Source organism: Ursus arctos, unplaced genomic scaffold, assembly GCF_023065955.2.
Source record: "Ursus arctos isolate Adak ecotype North America unplaced genomic scaffold, UrsArc2.0 scaffold_9, whole genome shotgun sequence".
Lineage (NCBI taxonomy): Eukaryota > Metazoa > Chordata > Mammalia > Carnivora > Ursidae > Ursus > Ursus arctos.
The window spans coordinates 60,975,417-60,996,525 of NW_026623111.1; the positions used below are offsets into that span (position 1 = coordinate 60,975,417).

A 21,109-nucleotide genomic window follows, 5' to 3' on the forward strand; every position below is an offset into this window, starting at 1 on the left:
GCAGCACTTAATATATTTAGTAAACCCAGTTTATTTACATCACACGTATTTTGCCATGCAGCTTACTGAATTGCACTCAGTGTAATAACAAAAAAGACAAGCACTATCTTTTGAAAATGGCTTTATATAGAAAGATAATTGTCTCAAATGAGTTAACTACAACCTTATAAATCACAATAGACAATTTAAAACAGCCATGGATAGTTTTAAAATGTACGTGTAAAGTCTGTAGGTAAAGAGCTTTTATAGTTTACACATTGTAAAATTAAAACCAGTCTATGGTAGCTGAATAGTGTACTTTTACTCTTATTTTAATAAATCTATAAAAACAAAAATAACTTAAATATACATTATTACAAGGCTCAGATTTGTAGGCAATTTTTAAATATTCTTTCATGTTAGCAATGTCTTAAAAAATTTGCCAGTAGTGGTATGCACACAGTAGGTGGTCAATAAATGCTGACATACAGAAGTGTTTATAGTTGACAGCAATCTACATTCATTCACTTATTCCCTACTTTATAATAAAATATATCATAGTGAAGATGAAAATGAGAGAGGACAGATCTCTTACAATATTTAACATTTTCATAAAAAGATGAAATGTTCACATGGTATAATTCTCCCTACAGTCAGACTTGTATGCCTTTTAAATTAAAAAAAAACAGTCAAACACAGTATCATTAATTCAGATGGCAAATATTAAATAACTCATACACTCTAACAAAAAACCAGGAATGTTTTTTAAAAATTAAGAGAAAATAGAACTTTAAAAGTTGAATCTTTTTATTTTGAGAAGATTTTATAGTAAAAATGGTACCAGGCCTAAAATAACTAGACTTTTCTATTTTTAAATTAATTAGAACTACTCTCACTGTATTTTATTTGGCTAAAATGACAAAATATCTATTTAAAATCAATAATATCATGTTAAACCCATAAGGTTTGGGGGGAAAGGGGAAAATATATTCTGTTATCATTACAGCAAGTCTTTTTATCACTCAGCATATGGATCCAATTTGTGGCCTTAGGAGGCAAAGTAGCCATTTTCAAAGTAGTGTGTTCCATCATCATAATGGGTACAATACAGCGCCCTTAGCCTATTGGGAGGATTCTCCATGCTGAGATGCTAGCATGGGGAATTTATATTCCAAAAACACTATACTGAAAAGAAACAGAAAATTTTACAGATGCATAAACTGAGGCACATTAAAGTAACATTCCTAATACGAGATGTATAAATGGCAAGGTGGAAACAAGCTTCACGATCACTCAACACTTGTCCTGATATTTAGTAATTACAATTTTCTGAAGATACACCAGTATTTAAAACAGCTCATGTCAACCCATTAAGAAATTTGGATAATATTTTATATTCCAATGAACATGTTTTGTGAGTGACTGCTTCAAGAGGGATTTGATTTATACATATGAAAAGACCAAAGAACAAGAAAAGCATTGTATGCTAGGGCAGTGAGATCTATTTCTTAGATATATACAATAAACAGTAATGCTTCAGGCCCAAATATTAGATAGTGTGTATCAATATACTCTGAGTTGTCAAAAATGCTAACACATGCATAAACAGGGAAAGACTAGAGTACAGGTGAATAATCCTGTCATTGACTGGGGCATCTGCATGACTTTGTTCTAAGGCTTAAGGTTTATTTCAGGGTCAACCCTGGGCCATCTGGACTCTGTGGCCTTGAAAGTAGCACCCATATAACTGGGAACCCCCATCCATCAGGAAATTTAGGACTGCAAATTCAGAGAGGTGAAACTCTCTATTTTGCTACAGGAATTTTGGAACCAAAAATCTGTAATCCACTGGCAAGAGTGCAATTATTATATGGAACTAAGTAATATTCTTTGAAATTAAAAAGCTTAAATGTGAATGCCTTGGTTATTAGACCACAGAATTTGTTGCCTGATCATATAAGCAGTTTTTAATGTGGTTCTTATCTGATGGGAAATAACGACACAAGTTCTTTTCGTCTTAATGCCTCTCTCAACTTAAAGGAGGAAAGGTTTAAAGTTTTTGTGCTAGCAAACTAAAAAATCCAGTGTTCCTAAGGAGAAGAGAGCCTGTAGCTAAAGGCAATCATATCTTAAGTGCCAGTTTCTCACAAACCATGTATTTAAAGGCTAGGCACTACTCAGGACCACTCTCCTAGCTGTGTTAAGCACAGGCTATTGCAACCCTGGCCTTGATGAGGCACTTCAACTTGATCAACTACTGTAAATATCTTCTATTAAAGGAATCACACAGGATGACTCCATTTTATAATGGAGATAAGCCCTTCCTAAGGAAATTAAGCTGGTGTTAAGTAAAACAAATACTATTTCTACACCGGTTTCACATTCACTGTTATTCAGATGTTTCTTAAAAATGTCAACTAATTTTCACTTTCTGTACAAGCAGCAAATTAGTAGTTTTAAGGGCCGTAAAGCAGTTATTACAGATCCCCAAGCATATTTTTCCATTTTTATAAAGTATTACTCATGATATATTAAATAGGAGGGAAAAGGGAAAATCTAATGTGAATCTTAGAAATAGTGGGGTATACAACTCCCCATTACATATTGCTTAACAACTGAATACACCAGGTGGCCATACCTGAATTCACAAATGTGAAACATAGTCAGGGCAAGGCTTGCTGTGTCTGTACTGCATGACATACACTGTTGACTGATGCCACCAATATAACATCACTACTGCAAGGATATGCCATATCTGGTGGCTTGATCCGAGGTAGTTTAGTTGTCCTAGAAGGGAAGGCAGAGAGAAAAGGATATTGATTGTAATATTTTGATATTAAAATAAAAATATATTTTTATCTCTGGCCTTGGAAATACAGCTTAGCAGCAAAGAGATTTTGGCAGTGTCAGAGCACCTGGAGACTGACAGGAGATTCATTCAAACCCACATGTTTTTTAAAAAGGATGAATTCATATTTGGTTCTAATTTTTTAAGGACGCTGGATTTTAGAAATACTATTCCAAGTGTGTCTTCCAAATCTACTTTGGTTAATCTCAGGAATTCGATCTTCTGTCTTCCCTGTCTCCTGTCTTATCTGTCTGGATATATATGCCATGGACTAATTCACAAAATGTAATTAGTATGCCTTCATTAACTAAGGCTGATTAGTTCATGTACAATTTAGAACTATTTCTCTTTGTGCTTAAAGTTTAAATTCCAAGGAGATTAAATAATTAACATGTGGGAAGCTGCTTGAAAAAGAACAAAATAAAATACAGAGCTATAGAAATTTAAATGTACATCTCTTTTCCTTACTCATGGTGCTTCTATGGCCATGTAATGTAAATATTCTCCAACCACTGTCCCTGTCTTTTCTTACCAAGAGAAACAGTATGGTATGTAGATTTTAAAGTATAAGTCCGCACAATCCTTTCTGTAGGGGTTCCTTGCCTTTTTTCGGTCCCACAGCACACTTTGACAGTCTAGTGAAACCCACAGACTCATTTTCAAAAGCACGAAGTACAGAGGGTTACAAAGAAAACTGATTATATTGTCATACAAGTATCATAGATCCACTTAATTCTGCCCATGGACACCTTTGAGGATCTTTGGACCCCATCAAATATCATTGTGCTGTTTCTGTATTTTTAAAAATGTAACTGAGCTGAAAGTAAGTTCTTGGGTGTCAATTTGTTGATTTCACAGCATTCACCCACTATTCTCACCACTGCAGGTCTCTCTCTACAGCCAGGTCATAAATGGGGACTGGTGAGACAAGGTTTCTAAGCCACTCATTCAAGAGCATCTGAGACTATCACTTTTATCTGTGAAGACTTTTTATCTCGTATGGTCTCCATGTCTCCGCTGCTCCACTGTGCCTGTTCTCCACCACACACTCTGCTACACGGGGCACGGTTCAGGTCAAGCTCATCTGGGAGAAAAGTTAAGTTACATAACATTTGACCTTTTATAGGGATCCTATGTTAGACAACTGGAAACCTCTGATACGAATATTTTAAGGCATAAAAACACTATGGCCACAATTATGTAGTGTAGAAAAATTTCATGGTTCAATTTTCTATGTGTACTTGTCATGAACAAATTAGTAATAAAAGAATTATTAATAAAGTGATATAAAAATGTATTTTGCCAGAACTGTTTTCTGAGGAAAGTTCTGGCCCTCCCTGAAAGGATGGGTGGTCTTCAATGAAGGGACATGTCGTAGTTATCTTGAATCCTAGTGTTTACACTCAGGTGGTTCTTTCTACTCCACTCTTACTCAAAACTCACTGGTGAGAAACGAGTGCACAGAAGAATGCCAGAGGTTCTGTGCTCTATTCATTCTCTAGATCAGGGCTTCTCATCCTTTTTCTTCCCAACATACATCATGAGTGGCATAACCCTATCTTCAATTTACTGTGGAAGAGATTCTTAACCCAGGAAGGAAGGACAAGTTTGCAGTTTGAATTTGAACCACTGCCCTACTTCTAGCTCCTCAAACCAAAAAAATCACTGCTCTATGAACTCTGTTCTTGACTCAAACCAAAACTCACCTGGACTTACGTCATTCTGTCCCTTACTGAATCACATTACCCATTTATGGGACTGAGGTCGAGGGACATCATCATAATAATAGCTGCTGACATGTATTGAGTGCTTACTACTTGTGAGGAACCTTGCTCAGTGGTTCCTGCACATTTTCTCATGTAATCCTCACAATAGCGCCATGAGAAAAAGTAGTATCGCCATGCTCAGATGAGGAAATGAGCTGAAAAAGTGCAAGTAACTTATTTAGCTCATGTAGCTAGTAAGTGGGTGATGTGGATTTGAACCCAAGCAGTCTGACTCCAGACCTACGTTCCTAAACAAGCAAATACATGTTTTGGACAACATTATTAGCGTCCTCTTAGTTATTTTCTATCAAATGTCATTTTTTTCTGGACTGAAGAATCAGGGAAATCTGTCCTATTGCGTTACTAGCTTGTGTATGTCTTGCGGATGTGAAGACCCTTAACTTATATTTTTTTCCCCTTAGTACAGGGTACCAGGAAGCTGAAAGGCAGATTGGTGGTCTTTACCTATTTTTAGAACCTCATGATGGACATATGGTGAAGTGATCCTAACCCTGGCTTCTTTTCATTATCTTATTTTCCTCTCTTATTTCTTGTTTTGTGGATCTCTCTCTATATAAATAATTTTTTAAGATGAGTTGGTATATAAAGAAGTCAATGGTAATTGATAATTAGTATTCCACAAAAAAAGCAGTGGTTAGGAGAAGATTCCCAGCTTTGTCACCAGCTTATAACTGGGAAATGGTGGTGACCTCATCTACTTCACTCAACTCATGGTGAGGAGGAAAGGAAGTCTATGAAAGCCCTTTGAAAGTTAAGCTTTTAGATAACATTTGACAATAGGAGAGCCATTCTATAACCAATAATATTGAAAAAAATCTAACTTTTGATACTCTGAAGCATACACTTCCACCATATTTAGAATAAAGTCACGAGATCACTATAAAAGTGATACTTACCTGGAAAGTACCGTTCTGGAACTTTGGAAATGTAGAACAGGAAAGCAAGAAGAGCAATCACGTACATCACAATTACACGGGGTGCAAAGTCCTGAAAAGCAAAACATTTTTTTCACAGATCTTTTTACTCTGACTGAATTCCTAATTTATTATGAATCTAATTCACAGATTAGGTAGAATTCATAGGTGGAATTTAACCTTGTTAAATCTCAATTGCTTTTGTACAGTCTCCAATTATAGAAACCCTGCTCTCAATACTGTAGGAAACAGGGATGCCTGGCTGGCTCAGTCGGTGAAGTGTCTGACTCTTGGTTTTGGCTCAGGTCATGATCTCCGAGTTGTGAGATCGAGCTCCTGTCAGGCTCCATGCTCATCACAGAGTCTACTTGGGATTCTTTCTTTCCTTCTTCCTCTCTGTAGGAAATGGCCCACAGGAGTGGAACAGAGTACTCTAAAGGCAAGAGTACTAAAGGAGCTAGAACTTTAACATGGTTGAAGGTCCTAAGGACACCCAACTCCAACTATAACATAGATGCATGGGCGGAATGCATATGGGGAACGGAGTTAGCTGAATAAGCAAAAAAACTGAAGATAAGGGACTTGTAGCTAGAAAAGACACAAGAGGTTGGGAGCACCTGGGTGGCTCAGTCGGTTAAGCGTCTGCCTTTGGCTTAGGTCATGATGCTGGGGTCCTGGGACCGAGCCCTACGTCAGGCTCCCCGTTCAGCGGGCAGCCTACTTCTCCCTCTCCCTCTGCTGCTGCCCCTGCTTGTGCTCACTCTCTCTCTCAAATAAATAAATAAAATCTATTAAAAAAAAGAGGTTTGGCCCAACAATGAAATCTGTCCACCAACCCAGATAAATGGTCTTCTTGAATACTACTATATGAAGCAGTCCATCTCTCAGCTCTAATTGGAAAGCTTTTCCTTGCCCTAAGAAAATTAGCCAGCTAAAATTTGTACATATTGTTCCTAATTCTGGTTATATACCTAATTCACCAAGAAGCCATTTAAGAAATAAAGACAGATTACTTCTCTCTACAAATATTTGAGAATTATTATGGCCCTCCTGAAATTCTACATTCTTAGACTAATGAACATGAGATTTCTCATTCTAGAACACAACCGCACCCTGCTTCCCAGGATTAGCCCTTCTGGAACTTTTCATCTTCAATTAAGTCTCTTTCTCTTTCCCTATCTTTTAAAAATTACAGCTTATTGGAGAATTTCTCGGGAAGTCTCCCTCTGCTTCTTCATTGGAATGATCTGTGATCACATTAGATTTCCATCTTTCAGAACCACTATTTTCCTAAACCATATTTCTATTGTAAGATTTCTGAATGCAGGAAAGCTCCCATATTTTTCTGAATTTCTCAAAAATCTGGTTTAATAGGTCTGGTTCTCTTTATCATTAGAAGCTTAAAAGGGATGTGTTCACTTCGTCTCAAATTTCGGTTCCTTCTATGTCAATAACCAGTTATTCATTTCCGGTTAGAATTAAATCTAGAGTTGTGTTTCACCATTGTATTTTCTTTAACTTATACTCAGGGAATTAAAATTGGTAGAGAAATGATGTTTTCAGATATCAGGATCACTAAGTTCCTCATCACTACTGTCTCACTTTCTCCCAATTTCTTATTCTTATGAAGAAAGCATCACCCTGTTCTCAAGTTGACAAAGTGGTCAAATCATATCGCTCAATTTGCTATATCACAGAATTTCTTTTCTTCCTAGTTTTATACCCAAACGCTTTCCACCATGCTGTTGCCAACTTCATGCAAGTACATATAAGCTTACTATTAGTTCTCCCGTCTTCTAAAAAAATATGATCCTTTTGAATAAAACCTGCATTTAAATCCCCATATTCCAGACAAAGGTCCCGTTGCAACAAGTGTATATTATTTCTGCTAAATTTCCTGGCATATTTACTGATGTTAAAAATTTGTAAGTTTACTCTCAAGTGCATCCTTAAAGCATTCTTATATGGATCTCTGAGATCTTAAGTCTTATTTCTAATCCCCTTCTCAAGTATACTGAGGTGTTCTCACTGAGCTACCTCCTAAATGCACTCCGACTTGCCCCATAATACCTTACTCTAAAAGCTCTTCTTTTACTTCCGAGTATATTGTCCTTGGTGGGTGGGACATGCTCTCATGGCTCCAGCTACCAATAACTATTTTCAAATCTTGATCACTAGTCTCAAACTGTGACCTAAATTCCAACTCCATCTCCACCTTTACATCCCACTGGTGCCTCAAACTCTACAGGCCCAAGGAAAAATCTTTCCCAGCTCCTTTTTCTCCATAAAAATCAATCAATTACTCCTAGTTCCATATTTGTGTTATCACTGGCATTATCCTTGCCATAGCTAACAAAGCTGGAAATGTGGAAGTTCTCCTCCACTGATAAGGACTTGGGTATTTATACATTCAGGGTAGAAGAAGGAGAATTAAGAACGTATCATTTGCAGAAAGACATCTCGGGAAAAAAACAGTAGTTACACTTCTTCCTGCAAGGCATGCTTATTTATATTGATGTGAACATTATGGCATTAATATGCAATTATAAGTGTTTTCTCAAATGACAGAGACCCACCTACCTGGTCTGATTACAGTACTTTACCCAAAATGAATAAAACTGAAAGGACAAAAAAAATGAGAGAAATATTGACTACATTCAATCTACCTGTACAATAGGAGCACCGATTCCTCCATTGAGCCAAACCCAGTGAAGGGTGGGGATCACTCCGTATCCCGACACGGAACAGAAGATGATAGAGCGGAGCCTCTGCCACTGCTGGGTGAGGTAATTGGGATGGATCTGCGCAAAGAACACTGCCAGGATCATAGCAAGCACTGTGATCAAGTACACTTGACGCCAATACTATAAGTAAAGGAAATCCAATTGTAATTGTTACTAAAAATAAGAGAAGGAAAAGAGCAATTCTGGCTTTACACTATACGTTCCAAACTTATGTGGTTTTTTCATTTCTAAACATAATTAACTTCCTTCCTTAAAACACTGCATGTTCCATACAACTGTTAGGTTTCTTAGGATGACAGTGAGCTGGTAGAAACCACATTTATTCACACAGAAGCTTTTTCTGAGTACCTATTATGTGCCAGGGACAATTTAAGTCCTGTAGAAACAAAGCTGACTATGACACCGACTCTCCCAGTGGGTGAGCTCATAGACTATGGGAGGGGCAGACATAAGCAAATGATTACAATCCAATGGTAAATACTGTAACTGAGCTGTGAACAGAATGTTGTAGAGCCAAGGGCTGGGGGGGGGGGGCGTTTGCTACCTGGAGTAGCTAATAAATGCTTCACAAAGGAGATGGTATCTAAGCAGATGATCTTAAGGAATATATATGATTGTGTGGGAAGAGGGAGTTCTCAAGGAAAAGGAACAGCACACACAGTGGGAAGGTTCTGAGAAGGGAGGCTGAAAGGCAGGCATACTGTCAGGCTAAGGACTTGGAACTTTAACATGGTGGCACTGGGGGAATAGCAGGTTCTTTAAGAATAAGATGACAGGCCTGCTTTTCAAACTGACTTACTAGATAACTCTGACATCGGTGTGAAAAGAAAGCAGTGACGGGAAGCCAGCTAGGAGATATTAGAATTGACTCAAAGAAGGGGATGGAGGCTTCGACCCTCGTTGAACAAGGAAGACACAGACGTGAACAGCAGATTCGGGAGACTTTTTAAAAATAAACTCAAATCTTAATGGTTGACTGAATGCGTGAGAAGAGGATGGCGAAGACTGCTTCCAGTACGAAAGGCCATGCAAATGGCTTCTACTAATGAAGCAAATGAGCAAAGATAATCCAGGTGTCGTGTGGGTGGGGGAGAGCGAATGGGAAAGCATGAAATGTGCATTTAAAATATGTGACGTTTGAAGGGCTTACAGAATATTTAGGTATCTAAATGAGCAGCTGAAGCTCAAAAGTTAGCCTTACATACAGCGGAGCTCTTCAGCTGGGCTCTAAGGACTTCTGTGGGGCTATTAGCTTCCTGAAATCACATGTCAAATTGTTTGGTTAGTCTGTGCCCAAATGTACACCCTCTGGATGGAGGGTCCAGAGTTCTCAACCTCGTTCTCAAAGCAGCCTGTGTTCCTTAAAAGATAAAGACCCACCATAGCAACTGAATATTTGGAAATGACTGGGTACCAGCGGAAAGAAAACAATTTTTCCTTTAAATGATCATTAGCTGCAGTGGTTCTCTTTTCTTTTGGGAGCCTAGCTTTTCTAAAAAGAGATTTATAAGAAGTGTCCCACTACTCTCTTGAATTATCAGGTATGTTTAGGAAAATGTAAACAGAAAACAGGTTAGCTTTCAGAGGAAGAAAGAATAAGTAAAACAATTCAAATATGACAATGACTGCACTCACAAGCTCCTAGTTATCAGCTTATTCCAAATTTTCAAAAAGATATAAATGGTTTCATGCAAAATGAGTAAGTGAAAGCTGAGCAGATATGAACAATTTATTACTAAAATCAAATCAATTTACAAGGTTAACTGCTTATATATTTAATTAAATGCTTATGTTCTAAAGTAATTAGGCCTAAAAAGTAAATGGCTCATATGTAAGTGTCTACAATCAAAAATTCTCTTACTTCAAACCAAACTTAGGATTTTTCTCTTTGCTAGTTTTACACTTTACCTTTACTGGCAGTTATCTCTGTTATTGTGCAGAGACAAAGGTCCTACTTAAGAATTCCCAAGGCAGAGGAATCCTGTGCTACAGCCAATCTTCCCAGTATGTGAAGGTTGGGGAGTATGGCTCGGAGCACCTGCTACATGCGGAGGGCTTGTGGAGAGGACAGGCTCTAGCCCTTTGTGAACAGGACTACAAGTACCTAGTATGGATACTGCCCCGGTGCAGCTCTGTCCTGGCTCTGAAAGGGAGGGAAGTAAGGGACGAAAGAAAAAGAAAACAGTGAGGTAGGAGAGCAGGAGGAAGAGAGAATAGAGCTGATGAGGACTTTCTGAATGGGAGGGCTTGAGATGTACTGAGCCCAGTGGGAGATGCAGTTTGCCTCCTGGCTGGGACATGAGGTGATGAGACAGAAGGCCATACTCACTAGTTTGGCGGGCCGATATTTTTAAGTCAGGTGCTACATAATTCAATAGCAGTGTTTCAAACGCTGCTTTGCACAAGGCAACAACTGACTTTTGTGACATCAGAGTCAGAAAATAGAGCTGATCTTGAACTCAGATACGTATTTGTTAAAGTCACTCGCCACCCAACTGGTCTGTCTCTACGCTTACCTCCAAATATAAGACCAAAGAAAGGAAAACATATTTCTTATGAAGAATTGGTTCAACATGCTTACAAACAGATCCTTTATTTTTTTCACTGAGAGAGGAGTAAAGGATCAGGGAAAATGGAAAGCAGCAGCCAGCATCATAATTTTATCAAGTGCTAACTTTAACTTCAGTACTATAAACATAAAAATAAAAGATATGCAATGTGAGGACTCATGTAGCTATATGGATTTAGTGGAAACGTTAATAATTTAGTGTTTACATCCGTTTTAAGAAAATATCTTTAAATATTTATTTCAATGGAAAATTAGTAAAATGAGTATGGATCTGATAACAGATATTAGAGATCACAGGGCACTTTTGAAAAATGAGTTTATACATACACAAGACTCTTATTTCCTTTATAAGTTAATTATGTGTTTATTCCGAAGTTCAAAGGAACCATGGCAAGAAAGCCCAAGACCTATGTGAAAGGGAGAAGGTAAAATGTTTTAAGTTACTTACGTTATTACAATAAAATGCATAAAATACCCCGGAGACATAGCATCCCAGTATTCCAATAGAAATTCCTGCATAATCTAGTGCCATCCATCTTCGACAGGTTTTTTCTGATCGATGGCAGGAAAAAAGATGATAGCCCACAGAGCAAAGCATACAGACCTATGGAAAATAAAACAAATCTTAGCAAAGTGAAACAAAAAGAAATTAAAGCAACTCATGTGTGATGTTCAGGGAAGTGGTTAGGTCAAGCCCAGGCTTTCTGGCCAAATAGACTTGAACCTGGATTCTGGCTTTGTGCCACAGGGCAAGCCATCTCATTTCTCCAGGTCTCAGGTTCCTTATGGGTAAAATAGGGTAACAGTAGTAAAGAAAGAAATTTAAAATGGTAGATATTTTATAATATAAAAATTTTGAGTGAGTAGCACAGCAGTTGAAAATTATATAATGTTAATGTTTCCAAATATTAATCGAGGCTTATTTGGATTCACAAATGAGTTTCCTTTTAAAAAAGTACCCACCAGAAGTAATCCATGTCCTTAAAAAATTAATCGAAGAACACAGAATTATTTAATGTAAAAACATAAGCTCCTCCCACTTAATCTATTCCTCAGCAGTAGCTCCTGATAACATTTGTTACGTGTCCTTCTAGATAATCTAAAAGGAATGTATCAAACACCTATGATATGTAAGTCCACATGTACACAGACACACGATACGTACTTTTTAATCAAATGGAATCACATAATACATTCTGTTGTACAATTTTTCTTTTCACACTTAAGACGCTATGTCTGTATGAGATTTCATTGTATAGAGTTTACTTTTGGGTCGTGAGTTAAACACAGCTTTGTTGTGTTCAAGAAAAAATAATTGTGACTTATGCTGACTTTATATGCTGCCAAACTGAGAGCAAAGCTAATCTGATTCAAGCAGCTGCTCTGAAGATTGACAAGGTTTCCATGGCTGACCTCCCTCCAGCCATTAAATACCTGCTGTGTGTCATACCCTGGGGATACAAGGATGTGACCTCTACTGTCTGAAATATATTCCCGAAACAAGTGGACATACAAGTGGGGATGTAAGAAGTCACAGTGAGAAAATAGAGGGGGGAAGGGACTGGTTTGTGGGTATATGTGTGCATTTGTTTGGTGGGTGAAGTGATGGGGAGAAGAGCTTCACAGAAGGGCTGCCACCTGGCTGGATCTTAAAAGGTTGTTCCAGCACTCATCAAGAATATAAATAAAGGTGACAACATATTTATTGGAGGGTCCACAGGAAAAGCAGTGTACTGAGAAACACAGAACCATTTAGGAATGTCACAGGAAATTCATAATACAATTATGACAAGTCCTATACCTCAGAGAGTTTTAACGTCAAAATTATGGGCGAGGTGTGATACTACTGAAGATTTTAAGTGCAGCCTTAATGGAAAGGCTAAGATGGGAGGTTACAAAAGTAGCCCTGGAGAGCAATGACAAGAGCCTCTAGTAAGCCAGTGATGGCGGGGATGCAGCAAATGGCACAGATAAATGATACGAAACACAGATAAATGATATGAAGTAGGTCAAAATGATCAATATTTTGTAAGCAACTGCTCAGGCAGAAAAATGGTCAACTAGCCAGTCTGTAGTCTGGTCATTAAACAAACCTAATCAGGTCCCACAGCTTCAATATCAATATTCAAAACAATGTACCTAGCCACAATGTCATTTGTTCATTCATAGTCTAAAATCTTCATCAGTCCGTGGCTTTGGCTATGAAGCCACAAGTCAGAGTTCACTGACCCAATTAAACATAAACCTCAGAGGCTTGGTTATTTGTTTGTCAGATTATCCTTGAGATTAAACACAGTAAATCCAGAGGACACGAAGGTGTGTATTCTCGTTGACAAGGAAAGATCTCATTGTCACAATGCTGACTGACACAAAACAGTAAGCAGAGATGATCATAGCTCAGGAGATCGGCAGGTAAGGGGGAGGCAGCTATGCATACACAAATTTCAAATGTGGCTATCTCTGGAAAGTGGAAATTCAAATGGCTTTTCTTTCTTCCATACGCTTTTTTGTTTGTTTGAATTCCTACAGGAGTCTATTTTATAGTAATAGTAAGAAACAACAGTAAAGCTAATTTCATTATGAAAAGGAAAATAAAGAGAAAAATGACAATTTTCAAAAGGAAATTAAAATATATAGTGTTAACAGAGAACACTGAGTTTTTAAAAAGTAAACCTATGCTTAGTATGTTCTGTTTTAAAGAAATGTGTTATTATTAGAATTCTTTAAAAAAACTGACTGAAAAATTATCTGGCAAATTGAGTTTGGTTTCAGTTTTCTGGAAAGCTTCCTTCTGTGGATTATCTTACTCCATCAACGTAGACAGAAAATTAGAGTGTGACATCCTATATCTCATCTCCTTGGCATGATAACCAAATACTTTAGGATCTGGCTCCTGCCTCCCTCCAGCCTCATCTTTCTCCATTCTCCCACGAGCCAAGCACAAAGGCCAACCCCTACATGTCCAGGAAGTGTTGAACTGTCTCTTGCTTCTGGGCCTTTACACAAATTACTTTTATCTGCTTAAATCCCTGCCTCACTCTCCCTCCCGCCCTCCTACCTGGGTGACTTGATCTTTATGACAGGTTGATTTTGTTCAGCACTGTATTCACGATGCCTAGCTGAGTGCCTGGATGGAGATCGTGGAACTTAATGCAAATGAACTGAATTTAGGGAAAGGCATTCCTGGATTCTACTCTTCCCTAAGACAGAAAGACCTCTGGGAAAGTTCAAAGGCCCTGAAATTACATTCTACTACTCAGAATGTACTCTTAATCTACTTGGTGGGAAAGTACTAAGCATATAAAATGGTAGAAGTGAAAGAGAAAAAATGTTATGCCTTTTAAAAATTAAATGTAAATCCATCTTTTTTTTTTTTTTTTCTTTTTTACAGAGGGAGAGAGGGAGAGAGAGAGAGAGAATCCTAAGCAGGCTCTACACGTAGCACGGATACCCAACGTGGCGTTCGGTCCCAAGACCATGAGATCATGACCTGAGCAGTAATGAAGAGTCAGACGCTTAACTAACTGAGCCACCCAGGTGCCCCTAAATGTAAATCAGTCTTAATTTGTGGTTTATCATGCTCCCTGCTGACTCTAAGAATTTGAGAAAATTGAGCCAACAAGTTATAAATTTAATTTCATAAAAATAAAAACAACAGAGATGGCAGTGTTCAGTAGGGAAGATCTGCTGTCTTTAGCTGTGGTTAGCATCTTGATGCCTTTGGCAACTTGTACAGTGTATAACAAAGATCACTGCACTAGCAGCTAGCACGGGATTGTACTGTCCTGCTGAATAATCCTGAGCAAGTCACTGTAACATTTTGGGTTTTTCTTCATTGGCAGTTGTAATTATTTCAGTTTTTCAGTCCTGCAATGCAATGTTTTCTTAAGACAATATGAAGATTAATATGCTCTCCCTGAACTGACGTCAGTTGTGGCTGGATGGCGAAGGAATAAAGGGCAGGCCTCGGGGTAGAGGAAAACGTGGGATTTTCAAAGTAGATACTATCCATATAATTAACAGTAGAGTATAAACCAGTTTTGCTTATTAATGGTTATTAAGAGCATCTTCGTCTATAAGATACATCTAAAAATTAAACTATAAAGAAACTGATTAATTTCTATTTTAAAACTAGAGATGGATTCTAAGAGATGTTTAGGCTGCAATCAGGACAAAATGAGTATACTTTAAAAATACTTAAAGAAAAAATAATTTTCAAATAATAATAATAATAAAAATACAAGAGTATTCTTTCCCTCAATGAAATTTAAAACATTATTCCAGAAACCAGAATTAGGAAAAAAGGGGAAGGGAGACGTTCCCAATGTGTTTTTAGTTATTTAACTCTGAAGTTTTAACTTCAGTTGAATGATAAAGGTCTGAAATTAAGTGATGTATCATGAAAGCAACATCTGTGCACCTTTCAAATGGTAGCCACAGGTGAACTTCAGGGAGTGCTGGCCTATATTTGGAGGAAGGGGGGGGGGGTGATAGCTTTTAATTTTTATGTTTTTCTGTACTCTCTGCATTTTTTCTTAATTTTGAAAATGTCAGCAGGATTTCAGTCCACATTTGTTTTCTTCTTTAGAATTATTTGTTTTTAAAACTATTACATATAACTTTTAAAGGAATTTTACAGATCCTTGAAGAAAAATGAAAGTGCTGGGGAACTAACAAATATAAGAGGTAGAAAGGAGAAACTGAAAGTATTTGAAACCAGGCAAGCGTAAAAAGACCAAAGGAAATAAACATTAAAGCAATAGAAAAGATCATTACTAGCAAAACAAGACATTAAAATTAAGACAGTATGGAAAGAAATACAGAAATCACAGACATATAAATAGGAAAAAGATGGGAAATCTTCTGAAAAAAGTTTTAAGCAGTAACTGGTGTTCTATCTCAGCCAGAAAATAGAGTACAGAGGTTCCTATCCTTATATTAAATCTTAAAACAGAAATCTCTAAAAAGGGAAGGAGAAAAGGAAAGGCATTTTCTCAATCTTAAGAATCTATTGGACTTCAAGTATACTCTAACAGTAAAGTCCAAATATACTCTCATAAAAACATTTTTGCTGCTTAAATTATGAATTAGCTAACCTATATGTTATTTTGGGACTCTTTAAAGCAAGTGGTGGCTGTGACGTTAAGATCGCCTGCCCAAGCTTGTCTGATTAAAGTTCTCTTTACCAATAATAATGTTTGTGAAATGACTTACCTGGAAGCAGAAAAGACAAATAGAACAAATTACAAAATCTTCTCTGGACGCACTTGCCGAAGGTAATACTGATGTCATGTCATATATTCCCAGGGTAAAGAAGAGAAAAAAACCCAGCAAATGACTCCAGATGTTTACGGTCTCATTAGATAAAATAAACAAACTGGAAAACAAACAGACATGCATCTCAGATTCATATTGACTTCCTCACCATCAGCATTTAGAAGGTTAGGGGCCGTTTCGGGGGCAGTTAGCTAACACTTGCTACTTTAAGCCCTTAACCCCATCTTTGCTTTTGTAAATACGATATCTCACTTAGTTTAATTGATCTTTAGGTTCTTCCACGTCTCCACCAACCCTGAGATCTTAGAGCTTTTTTGGTGCTTACCTCTATTGTCATATTTACCATTTCCTTCCTTATCTGAGTTATTTATGTATAAATTCCATCTCATCCTCCAGCCTATCAACTCCCTGATGGCTGGCACCATCCATTTTTATGATACCACTGTCCCAAGCAGAGCGCCTTGCTCAGATTAGAAGCTAAATGTCTACAGAAATGATTGTGCAGATTAAACTAAATGTGAGCTACCATACTTTCATGTTCAAAACAGGTATCTGAAAACATGCTAAGTTTAAGGTTAGGCACAAACTTAAAATACCTTTTTAGTACTCATTAAAAGCAAAGCTAAACAGACTCGAGAGAAGCAGAATAAATACAAACTGTTCCACTGGAAATGTCCTTTAAGATAGGCATGCTAGAACAGCTTTGCTGTGGTTGTGTGAAACCAAACTAGTTCCTAGGTGGCATGAGTTCCTCCTTTTTAGGTACAATAGGTTACTTTTAACAGCAGTACTATTTGCTCACTAAATGCCTGACTGGTTTGAGTTTAAGTAGCCTTAACAGCACAGGTTAGTGCAGAGTGTACCACACCAACCAGGAGTCAAGAGGTTCACTGTCCCTCCACTCTCCCCCTCAGCAACAAATTAGCTTTGTGATCATAAGCAAGTCACTTAACCTCTCTGGCTCAGTTTCTTCATCTACAAAACAAGGGAGATGGACTAAATGCTGCTGCAAGTCCCTTCTAGCTCCTTCATTTTGTGAGATGTTTCCCTAGCTGTGGATAGAACTCATCTGATTACTTACTGTTTAAAATTCTCTTGCATTTCTCTTACAAAATCTAATCTTTTTGTTTGAATTAAGGTCTTTGACATTCACTGGTTCAGATTCCTTATTAATAAGCATTAATGTATAACTCTAACTTACTGAATTTGTAGGAATCACCATGGTTCTCATTTTCCCATTTTTACACATCATAAACAGACCAGGGTCTCACACTATCCAACGATCATCAAGAATAAAGTGAAACTTCTTCTCATGAATTTCAGGCTTTACCCTGTACAAAGCACCAAGTATACAGACTACTTATATTGGGGCAGGGGTGAGGATGCAGGAATGTGAAGGAACACATCTAACTAGAGGACTTGTTTGATGATCAATACTCTGCTCTGCCTATTGCCTCAGAACCTTTCACTTTGTGAAATCCAGTATAACCTGATTAACTGAACTGAGAGGCACAAGCTTGGCATGCTCCTTCCAACTAACAGTGTTGGCAGGACAGCTGTGACATACAAAACCTCTCCTTATATCCAAAATCTGTCCTGGTCACTCTTGACAGCTAAAAGAAGAGAGGGCAAAAGCTGAGCTGGGAAAAGACAAGCTGGAGCACTTGGAAGAATATTCCCTGTAGAGAATCTATTCTTACTCTGTGAGAAGTTATGCTTCTCTGTTCAGCTTCAAAATCAATAATCATGATGAAAACAAGTCACCATTAATTGAGTGCCTGTTTGGCGCCATGCCCTGTGTAGCATTTTATACACACGATCTCATTTAATCCTTAATATTTTTTGAAGCAAGAATTGTGATTACCCTTGTTTTTACAAAAGGGTAAAATAAGATTCAGAGAGGTCAACCTTTGTTCAAGGTCCTGAAATGGTTAAATGGCAGATCTGGATACCCAAGTCTTTTTGACTCAACAGCCCAAGATCAAAGCACTGTATGTATTTCACTTCTCAATCCATGAGATTTGGACACTAACATCAGAATGCAGAGGACTACTCCTATGTGGGTAATAAAATACTTGAGGTAATTCACTACCTGTTCTGTCCTTGTGGAACTTCACCTCCATAGCAGGGCCCTGATTTCTTGTATAACAACTTATGCAAAGGAGACACTGGGGAGGCAAATAGTACTCAGGATTCAAATTGGGAAGGCCTGTGGGCCATCCACTGAGTAGGGATGGGCAGAATGTCACCTTGTGACTGTGAGTCCAAAACACTCTCAAGGCAGGGCAGAAAGAACTGGGGAAAGACCATGCTGAAAAGAAGACCAAGAATCAGATGTGTGATTGCTTCTTGAGCAATTCAACAGCCTACATTCCAGCACTAGAGTTTGTCACTACAGAATCCTAGAATTAACCAATATCTGTACCTTAATTCTCTTAAAGTGGAGTTCTAAATTTAAGTACATAGAGTTTTTAAAAACTTTTATTTATTTATTTGACACAGAGAGAGACAGCGTGCACAAGTAGGGGGAGAAGCAGGCTGAGGGAGAGGGAGAAGCAGGCTTCCCGCTGAGTGGGGAGCCTGATGCGGGGCTCAATCCCAGGATCCTGGGATCAGGACCCGAGCTGAAGGCAGACACCTAACCAACTGAGCCACCCAGGCACCCCCATATACAGTGAGTTTAACACAAAGCTATTCTAAGAACCAGAACACTGATTTTTTGGTTTTGTTTTTTAAAACCCAGGCTTTCAAGGGACTCATGGTTTTAAAGGTTTAGATGATAAAGAAATTCCTTTCTTAGAAATGCTTCTAGGGTGCTCTAGTGGAGGGTGGTGCCCATTACAGTCTCTCTTGGCTATAGTCCTTTTCCTACACAGCGTTTTCACAATGGTTATTATGCAATAGAGTAATTACCTCTTTAATGTGTGTCACTCAGACCAAACCTTAGTGGTTTCATGAGAACAAGGGCCATATCTGCTGTTCTCTGCATGACCTGGTATAGTGCCTGGCACCTAGGAGGGGCTCCATAGTATCTGCTGAATGAATGAGTCAGGATCCTGTTTCTCTGGGATATATATATACACACACACACATATATATATACATATATGTGTGTGTATGTGTGTGTGTGTGTGTGTGTGTGTATATATATATATATATATATATATATGGCAATGTGAACCTGTTTTCTATTATATTAATATAATTTCCTATTATATACCATGTTGGGCATTTCTCTGGCCCAAACCATCTGAATTTCCATAGGGCTGATCTAAAAATAAACAAAGCTCAGGTATACACTGGGGCAAATATCACTTGGCCATTGTTAGTGGCGTCAAGTCCAATAAGCACCAAATGCGATAAAGGATGTAGAAGCTCTCCGTAAACTGCAAAGCGCCATAGGAGAAACTGCTATTAATTAAAATCACTGTTAACTGTCATTATTATTCCGTGGATCAAGCACCCAGGTGGGGGAAAAAGATAACTAGAGGAGAGAGATGGCAAAAAGGAATGAGAAGCATGGGGCAGTTAGGAAATGACTGGGAGGCTCCTGTTCCTGGGAAAGCAGCAGGAACCCAGACAAAAAGGGTGTAGGTGGGGAGGAGGGGCTGCCGGCGCGCCCCCCGAGGCGCGCCCCGCGGAGGCGGCAAGACTGTACCTTTTGATACACAGCCTGGAGGGCAGGTAGGCCCGGTAGCCGTCGGTGATGTACGGGTTGTCCTTGAGGGACACGGGGATCTGCTCGTAGGTGTAGAGCCGGATGCCGCGGGGCACCAGGACGGGCCAGTACTGGTAGCTGCCCAGCTCTATATAATGCGCGCTCTTCAGTAGCTTCTGATGCATCCTTCCCTGCCGCCGCCGCTCCCCCTCTGGGAAGCTCGCCCAGGCCCCGCCTCCCCGGGGAGGGGGCTTCGCCGCCGCCGCCCCCGCCCCGGAGCCCGCGAAAGCAGCGCGAGGTCCTACGGTCCCGCCGCTGCCCAGGCCCCGCTCCGCGCTCACACCGGCCGGCCGCCGCCGTCAGCGCCGCGGCGGACCCGGCGGCGTCGCAGCCTTCTCTGACGTCAGCACGCCGCGGCGGACCCCGCCCCTCGGCCGCCGGTGGAGCTGGGCGGGCTGGCGCGGGGGCTGCCAGCGACGCGGGAGCGGACGCACGCTTGGGCGGCCGGCTGAACCGAGGCGCCAGCCTTTCCTCGTTGGTGAGAAGAGCACGGAACTGTGCAGGCGAATACAGGTGGTGTTTTCTTCAAAGGGAAAAGAAAAGAGTTCACTGAAAGAAAATTAAGAACTAGGGCTAACTCTTCGCCAGTTACTTAAGCTTAGACTCTCACACGTAGCGTTAGAAGGGAGGTTTTCTAAGCTAAAGTCTGTCCTTTGAAGTAGCTGAAAATAGAGGAAAGCTGACGCACGTGGAACGTTTACCAAAATTGAGTTATACATTAAGCCGTAAAGAAACCCCCAGCGACATTCAAAACACTGAAACCATTCAGGGTATGTTCTTTAACCCAATAGAATTAAAGTAGAAATAAACAAAATTAAAACTCCCAAATGTATGAAATGGAACAAAACGCTTCTAAGTATTAAATGGGTTGATGAAGAAATCACAATGGAAATGAGAATATCTGAACTGAATGATAAAGATGGAACATTGCCAAAAGTGGGGTCCAGCTAATACAATGCTTAGAGGAAAAGTTAAAGATTTCTTTATTTCCAGCTGTGCACTATGATGCAAATGTTTTTTTAATAACAGCGACAGGGCGAAACTGTTTCATCCCTATATGTAGCATTCTTAGCCCATTCTTTTGCATACAGTAATCACTCATGATTCCTGTTATTTATTATTACGGTAGTAATATTAGCTGATGTTTGAGAAAACAGTATAGCGTACTGATTAAGTTCTGAGCTTTGAAGCCATGGTACCTGGGTTTGAATTCTTGTTCAGCCATTTACTAGCTATGTGCCCTTGTGCAAGCACTTAACCTCTTTATGTCTCA

The 21,109-nt window shown here is 39.0% G+C and overlaps 1 protein-coding gene across 4 annotated transcripts in view; it reads right to left on the reverse strand.

Annotated features, from left to right (window-relative positions):
* Positions 1 to 20,137, reverse strand: part of PAQR3 (progestin and adipoQ receptor family member 3) — a 28,102-nt gene extending 7,965 nt beyond the window's left edge. For 3 of the 4 annotated variants that reach the window (XR_008958415.1, XM_044388141.3, XM_026509895.4), the window contains exons 1-6: positions 19,777 to 20,137; positions 16,056 to 16,218; positions 11,290 to 11,445; positions 8,195 to 8,392; positions 5,511 to 5,601; positions 2,618 to 2,766 (exon numbers count right to left, since the gene is read on the reverse strand). Coding sequence is in view for 3 of the 4 variants with exons in the window: in XM_044388141.3 (XP_044244076.1) it covers positions 2,624 to 2,766; positions 5,511 to 5,601; positions 8,195 to 8,392; positions 11,290 to 11,445; positions 16,056 to 16,218; positions 19,777 to 19,961 (936 nt within the window). In the remaining variant the exon portion in view is untranslated. Of the gene's footprint in view, positions 1 to 15; positions 2,767 to 5,510; positions 5,602 to 8,194; positions 8,393 to 11,289; positions 11,446 to 16,055; positions 16,219 to 19,776 lie in introns of those variants that run through there. The other variant, XM_026509894.4, reaches the window with a different exon arrangement.
* Positions 20,138 to 21,109: the final 972 nt, after the last annotated feature.